The 7716-nt window shown below is 37.7% G+C and overlaps 1 protein-coding gene across 1 annotated transcript in view; it reads left to right on the top strand.

Annotated features, from left to right (window-relative positions):
* The window catches only part of LOC101242430, an 8989-nt gene continuing 1273 nt past the window's right edge, over window positions 1-7716 (top strand). The window contains exons 1-21 of the mRNA XM_026836856.1: window positions 1-141; window positions 252-464; window positions 975-1148; window positions 1553-1783; window positions 2239-2468; window positions 2857-3012; window positions 3201-3308; window positions 3562-3701; window positions 4069-4229; window positions 4438-4551; window positions 4636-4787; window positions 4992-5160; window positions 5223-5346; window positions 5418-5581; window positions 5910-6083; window positions 6240-6470; window positions 6534-6682; window positions 6841-6980; window positions 7038-7246; window positions 7337-7504; window positions 7575-7698. Coding sequence (XP_026692657.1) covers window positions 97-141; window positions 252-464; window positions 975-1148; window positions 1553-1783; window positions 2239-2468; window positions 2857-3012; window positions 3201-3308; window positions 3562-3701; window positions 4069-4229; window positions 4438-4551; window positions 4636-4787; window positions 4992-5160; window positions 5223-5346; window positions 5418-5581; window positions 5910-6083; window positions 6240-6470; window positions 6534-6682; window positions 6841-6980; window positions 7038-7246; window positions 7337-7504; window positions 7575-7698 — 3376 coding nt within the window. The 5' untranslated portion in view covers window positions 1-96. The remainder of the gene's footprint in view (window positions 142-251; window positions 465-974; window positions 1149-1552; window positions 1784-2238; window positions 2469-2856; window positions 3013-3200; window positions 3309-3561; window positions 3702-4068; window positions 4230-4437; window positions 4552-4635; window positions 4788-4991; window positions 5161-5222; window positions 5347-5417; window positions 5582-5909; window positions 6084-6239; window positions 6471-6533; window positions 6683-6840; window positions 6981-7037; window positions 7247-7336; window positions 7505-7574; window positions 7699-7716) is intronic.

The raw sequence follows: 7716 nt of genomic DNA, 5'->3' as shown, positions 1-7716 counted from the left end.
AAACAGATCGGCCCACCGTTCGCTTGCGCTGTTGTATTCAATGGCGTGAACCAATTTATTGACCTTGGAGCGTGGAACCCTGGACCAATATATTCTATGGAGGTTTGGGTTCGAATACTGGACGTACCAGATGGGAGACATGTAAGTGGGCTATATAAATCACATGCTGGCGGTAATAAAAAGTGTGGTAATATGTGGTAAGCAGCATATAGACAGATTATGAAGAAGTTACACGTGGTATAACATTACAGGCGGTTGCTGGTGGTTTTGACAACTGTAGAGACTGGGGCATTGGTATGGAGGGAAGTTACTTCAAAGCATTTTACAAACCACCAGACGGATGTACGGCCTCCATAAAAGATAGCGATCCTGTGGTAAAAGGCCAGTGGTATTACCTTGTAAAAACTACCGACGGACAAACCGTGTCTTTTCATGTTAATGCCAAACTTGTCGGAACTGCTGCTGTAAGTTGGTAGTTAACTAGCAACATAACTTATAACATATAAAACAAATTTGATTCTACAACTGCGGTGAACGAAGCAAAACAACACGACTATACGCATAAGGATAACATATGTGTATACGATATAGATAGCGCACGTTTTTATGAACCGCTGCAATTTAATTAATATAAGGTTATTAAACTAATTTAAAGTGTACATGGATTGTTAATAAACGCAGCGGTTTATAGGTAAATTGTTTATAGGTTAAAAAACAGTATATATTTCACCCGTATTTACACAACAGCATTATAGACTTAAACATTAAAAAGAAAATGTTGTTTAAATAAATGCAAAGCTTAATGTAAGTTGCAGAATTAAAATACCACTTGTTAAATACACAAACTTTGCCCGACTACATTGTGGTTGCACTAGCTGCTTCTATGCCACGAACTTATATACGGGAAGGTTATTCCTGTTACACATTAACACTTTGATTGATGTTGTGCGTGTGTCAGACATAAACATGCACAGGTGTTACCGATGCTGCCGGGAACATCAAATGGCTTTTACATCGGTGGCGAAAAATGTTGCGGTAATTATTTCCCTGGTGAAGTAAAGAGCATGAGGGTATGGAAGCGGGTTTTGGATACGAATGAAATCCAAGAATCCTATTTGAAGGAACATCTAGCTGTTGATAAATCAACGGTGAGGCATACTCACTTTAATGCACTTTGGTATTCGATAATTTATATATACAGTAGCAGTAAGGTATAGGATAGGGAAAGATGGGACACCTTTTAACTCTTCTCGCCCCATATAGTAAACAAGGACATTCAAATAATATAAAACCGTATCCTCACGACTCCCAGCATAGACCGTTGTTAATTGTTTAAAACACGATCAGGTTATTTGGATATTATGTGCTAAAGGTGTCCCATCTTCCCCCAACTTACTATATATTTGATAATGTAAAACATATAGAAATATTGGCTCGCAATAGTTTTGCTATACATGCACGATTTTATGCAAATCGCTTTTTATATAATATTCAAACCTAAACCTGTTTTGTTTTTCTACATAAGAGTAATGTTTTGATATGATTATAACAGGAGAATGCGCTGAACAAGGGTTTGGTTGGCCACTGGGACTTCGGGGAATCGAAACATCCTCCGTGTACTGGTAACGACCATATGGGAGCGGATTGGACGGTAAATGATGGAGAGGAAATATGGGGAGTGCATTGCAACCTTTCACACTTTGTTATTGCCGATCACGCAACAGTGAGCGTAAAGGCATGGAATGGAGACACAGGAACCGGAAAACTGGAAATTTTTGCTAAGGTTCGATGTATATGGTAGTACGGGGTAGGATGGGGTACTGTTAGCATCTGAATTCCATGTTTTCTGATCGTGTTTTGAGCGATTAATAACGCTATTTTAGATTAACAGCGCTAAGTAACCGGCAAATAATATTTGTTTACTATTACCACGTGGAGAAAGAGAATGAGAATGTGTCCCATCTGACCCCTACTCCATTTAAAACAGACATGTTTTCAATTTCAAGCATTCGTGCGTTGTTAAGATTTTAGGTTAATCATGATAAAACTTTTGTTTAGTTACTGTAATAAATTCACTGTATAAAATGACGTTTTGCGTTGTAGGGGTTTTCCCTACATCGAAGGTGCATTAAAAACAAAAGAATTCATGCTCTCGTAAAAAAACGTTTCGAATTAAACGTATCACGTTTAAAGTTATTGGGAGAAACTGCAGCTTACACATTTGTCACGTTTATTCAGGATATTGACATATACGGCACATTGACAGCAACGGGAAAGGGTTACAGGGGCGGAGTTGGACCAACTGCAACACACCAGGCGGGAGCAATAGGCGAAAGTTTTAAAGGCGGTTACCCGACCTCAAACACAATTGTAACAACCACCGGTGGTGGTGGAGGAGGGGGAGGAGAGGCCGATGGATCTAACGCTCATGGAAAGCCTGGTGGTGGTGGAGGTTATGGCACAAATGGGTGGGTTTTTTTCAATTGTGGAATCGTATAGAATTTGTTTCATGTACACCACCTAGTTCACAAAAGGTCGTTAAGAATAAAAAAGATGGGTGCTAGTGAAGAATCTGCCCCATATTATATTCAACCGCTAAAACTACTAACCCATATAACCACTAACCCTTAACCAATAACCACCAACCTTTAACATTTTCCATAAGCTAATACTATAACATAATAGAGCATTCTTTACCTGTACCAAAAAATGACATCCAAGCAGTTTAAAACAAAAATGATATCTTGTTGGTGTGTCTAACACAGACATAAGAATGTGACAATAAGGCACATTCTTATGTCGTTATTTGTATCTTTTTACAAATTGTTTGGTAAATGCATTCATTTTAAATTACAGTGGAACTTGCAAATTGAGACCTGGTAAAGATGTGTCACACTGTGGTGATGGTGGTCAGAGTTACGGAGATGACTTGCTTAAGACATTGTACCTGGGTTCAGGTGGTGGCAGCGGGGGAAATGATAATAGTTTAAGTGATAATCCTTCGGGGGGAAAGTAAGGAAGCTAGCAATTGTCTTAACAATTTTGTGTTTTAATAATCAGTAGTACTGTAAAATCTACCTCAAAAAATGAAATACTATAAAAAATATATTTAAAGTCTGATAGTAGAATCTCTATCCTAATTCAGAAGAAGTTATTTTTAAGAAGAAAATTGCATGCTGTCAGTTGAATTTTGTTTGCAGTGGTGGAAATGGTGGAGGGGCTATTCGTTTGGATGCATTGCGTCATATTGAAGTCACAGGTCTTGTGGAAGTTAATGGAGAAATTGGACAAGGAGATGTCAGTACGAGGTAAGCTAAAATGAGCTGCAGTGATGTATGATAAGATTGGGTGCACATTCCTATAATTGTACAAAACACCTGGGTTGGAAAACCAAAATAAATGATGATTACGACATACATTATTTTTTTTGGTTTACACAATATTTTTTGGGTTTATTAAGAACTTAACATTAAATATAAGTGTTTCCTGTATATTATTAAATCTTTGATGCTAGACTACAGTATTGCACTGCACGACTCAAAATATAAATCTCATTTCCAGTTGCGATGTATGTCCTCCAGCATGTTCGGACCAGGGAGGTTGCGTTGGTGGATCAAATACAGAATGTTACGATTTCTCTGGCGCCGGCGGTGGTGGAAGTGGGGGCAGTTTATATTTAAGAGGAGAAGTTGTAAATGTTGGTATGTGCTACTTTATAAAACGAAAATAGTACTGTACAAATTAGCTACTTACACCTTTGTTTAAGTCTTCTTATATTGACCATTGTAATTACAAACAGAATAAAACAGAGGCTGTTTGTTAAATAATGGGCCAAGCTAGGCCTAAATTCCAAGTTTCCTGACACAACACGATGTAGGACCTCACCTAAAAAATAATTAAAACACCTTGCCCACCTGATTTTAAAAAAACTTTCGAATTAAATAAAAATTTCACAAATGTGGCCTGATTGAAGTGCTAATAAATTATAACCCCGAACTAAGTTAATGTCAGGTTATGTTATGAATGTCTTCACGAACTCAGTGTTTTTCACAATTTGTTCGATTTCAGGTGTGAAGCAAATCTCAGCAGATGGAGGTAGAGGTGGACACGGTGCTAACGTTGCATGTGGGGGTGATGGAGGGAGAGGAAGGATTAGAATTGATTACGTTGACTTCTATGGAGACGCACCAGATTATGCTGTGTTGACACCATTTGATGCAACTTTTCCGGTGAGGCTGGTGTTTTCTGTACAGATTAGGATGTTTGTATAGGATAAAAATGTAAAGTGTCCAGCTATGTTGTCTGGTTGCTTCTCTAACTCTGGACTCATGGGACACTTACTTCAGTAAACACTACAAGTGGGAGAGTCTTAGATTTTGTTTTAAACCTAGTTTAATAATGATGATTCTCAATACTAAAAAACTACATTTGATGCAGGATAAAAGTTACTTGGGGCAACAACAGATTGATCTTGCAAATACTGTATACGGGAACGAAGTATTTCTGGGATGTTTTGTTGATAATAATCCAGATCGGCTTCTACAAAACATGGTACAAAAATTCTATTTAAATTTCAAATACTTTAAAATGAATATTTTAATATTTTAAACATATTTTTACCTAATCGAATTTTAGATTACACTTACAACCGATGAGATAAATCAACTAACCCCTGACTTCTGCATCAATAAGTGTAGGCAATTAAATTACAAATATTCTGGTACTGAGTATTCTAAGGAGTGCTTCTGTGACAACCAGCTTGGAAAACAAGTGAAAACAGCAGAAAAGTATGAACTCCATTTTTTTCTTTACAACTTTTAAATGTATAAGATTCAAACTTGGCAAACATAGGTGGAGTATAACACAGTTGTAATTTATAAAACATTTTTTTCACAAAGGACACAAAAATGAATCATACACCAAGTCACATGCTATGTGAGGATAAACAAGTTACTTTTATTCTTTTTTTTATTTTGAACTGTATTGTGCAGTGAATGTAATTCCCCATGTTCCGGTGATGCACAGCAATGGTGTGGTTCTGGAAATCGCATAACAGTATATGGCCCACCACCACAGGGAGGTGCGGCTGTTGAACATAATGGGGCTGTACAAGAATGCAAACCATGGTGTGGGAATAGTGTTGACCAGAACAATCAAGTTGTAAGTTTTTTTTTAAATGGACCTATGAAGGTATTTAAAAATACTGAGATCAAATTTCACAGACAACTTGGGGTGAGTGCATTAATAATGGGTATGTATCAGAATACACCACTCAATGCAACTGTAATATTGGTTACACTGGAGATGACTGTAGTCAAACCTGCTTTGACTGGACTTGGGGCCAAGGTAGGTTTTGTACTGTTATTGCTTAGTTATAATTTTATATTTAAATAATTGATGAAATACTTTATGTTCAGACTGTTTAAATCAGTGTGCATGCACTCAAGAGCATACAGATCTGTGCGACCCACAGACTGGATCCTGCAAATGCAAGAGTGGTTTCAAAGGAGATAGATGTCAGTATGGATGTTCTGATGGGATGTGGGGAGTTGATTGTACTCAAACTTGTGCATGTGATGTGGTAGGTAGATTGGCAAGAGAGTCAGCCATTACTACAAATGCCAAATACTGAACTTTTTTTCTTGCTGTATTGTGTTAATCTGAAAAAAATCCTTGTAGAAATGCTTATTTATCTAAACAAAGAAATGACTATGTGCCTGAAGCAGTTGTGCTTGATTTGTATCATTGCAGTTAGACGTATCAAAGCGTCAAAGAATTTTTATTGTACAAATAGTCTATTCTATATGGATCAGGTCCATTCTCAATACACGGAGCTTTGATTTACATTACAGTTGGCCTATTAGCCCAACACCTAAAGATGTAGCGTTAAATATTTGTCATCTTCCAAGCCACATGCATCACAAGACAGCAGTCTTCCCACCTGTGATCCATCTTCTGGGGATTGCAGTTGTGTAATCGGTTATTTTGGCTCAAAATGTGATACTGTATGTCCGGATGGAAGTTGGGGATTGAATTGCGCATCTTCTTGCTTATGTCAACATGGAGCTTGCTCTCCAACTGATTGAAGCTGCACTTGTTATGAAGGTAAGTGTCACAAATTATCATATGATGTTCAGTCGACGAATTGTTTGTGTTATACTGTTTACTTTGTAAGTCATGACATCATTCTTAGAGTATTGTTGCACAATTTGTAAATCATAGCATTTTTTTAAATGCTAAAACTGTTGTGTTGGAACATCATCAGAAAACTGAAATCACAAGGTAAAATAACAGCTGATTCTTTCGTGGTGTATATAGGGTACAGTGGAATAAACTGTGATCAACCATGTGATCAGCTACACTGGGGTAGTAGCTGCGTAAATCAATGTACATGCAACTCACATCCATGCGATTCACAAACCGGGACCTGCAACTGCTCCCCACCAAATTCAGGAACACATTGTGAAAATGTAAATCTTGAACATAATATCTCTGTTAATGTGGTATTAATATTGCCTTGTAACAACTTATAGGGTTGTCCACCAAACTACTGGGGTCCAACCTGCAGCAGTGTGTGCAACTGTGGCCCACACTCACTTGGATGTGATCTGAATGATGGAACTTGTTTGTGTGATGTTGGTTACACAGGAACGACATGCGAACTATCTTGCCCTGTTGGATCGTAAGTCAAATTTCATGTTAATCGTGTCTTTAAGCACAAAACATATGAACGTTTATATCTTATCTCTGATACTCTCAGAAATAAATACCAGCTTAGTATTTTCTAACATTATTTAAGTTACCATTGGAGAATGAATGTTTAACAAATGCCTTTTTTAGATTTGGTGAAGATTGTGCGTATACGTGTCAATGTGATGTCAATAACATTGTAAAATGCGATGCAGTCAATGGGCAATGTCAGTGCAAACCCGGTTATTCAGGATTACAGTGTCACACAGTATGCCCACCTGGAACCTTTGGTATATACAGTTTATTGTTTATGTGAAATACTGGTTGAACATTTGTTTACATTGCAGGCGATGGATGTTCATCTGTATGCTCCTGTCAGAGTGAAACATGCGACCCTATCACAGGAGAATGTCAAAGTTGCCCTCCAGGTTTTATTGGTCTACAGTGTTCACAGACTTGTCCGGACAACTATTACGGAGATGGTTGTACTCAATTATGTGGGTGTACCATTCATGTTGATTCTTGTGATCCAGTGATAGGGATTTGCAACTGCAAGGTAAGTCTCCATATATGCAATGTGACCTACATCACAAGTAAGTTAGAAGAAAAGGAAATATAGATTAAGTAACCACATTTTTGTTTACAGCCAGGTTATGTTGGAACTGGTTGTGAAACAGCGTGCGACTCCCAGCATTGGGGAGCAGACTGTGCTAATCCTTGCCTGTGCGTGGAAACCAATACTATGCAGTGCAATCCAGAAACAGGCGCATGTCTTTGCAAAAATGGATTTTCTGGCTCGTTGTGTGAAATTGACGTAATGTTTTTTATATACAAAATTATTTGTACCATCATATAATACACTTTGACGTATTTTTTCTGTGCAGTGTTCCAATGGTCAATGTGCAGGAACAGGATGTAACTGCGTCAATCAAGGGATATGTTTATCAGATGGATCATGTGACTGCCCTGTTGGATATAATGGATTGAAGTGTGAAAGTATTTGCCCAAGTGGAAAATATGGAAACA

This window comes from Ciona intestinalis, chromosome 1, assembly GCF_000224145.3.
Source record: "Ciona intestinalis chromosome 1, KH, whole genome shotgun sequence".
Taxonomy (NCBI): domain Eukaryota; kingdom Metazoa; phylum Chordata; class Ascidiacea; order Phlebobranchia; family Cionidae; genus Ciona; species Ciona intestinalis.
The sequence above is the reverse complement of the archived record's forward strand: the minus strand, read 5'-3'. Positions and strand labels throughout refer to the sequence as shown.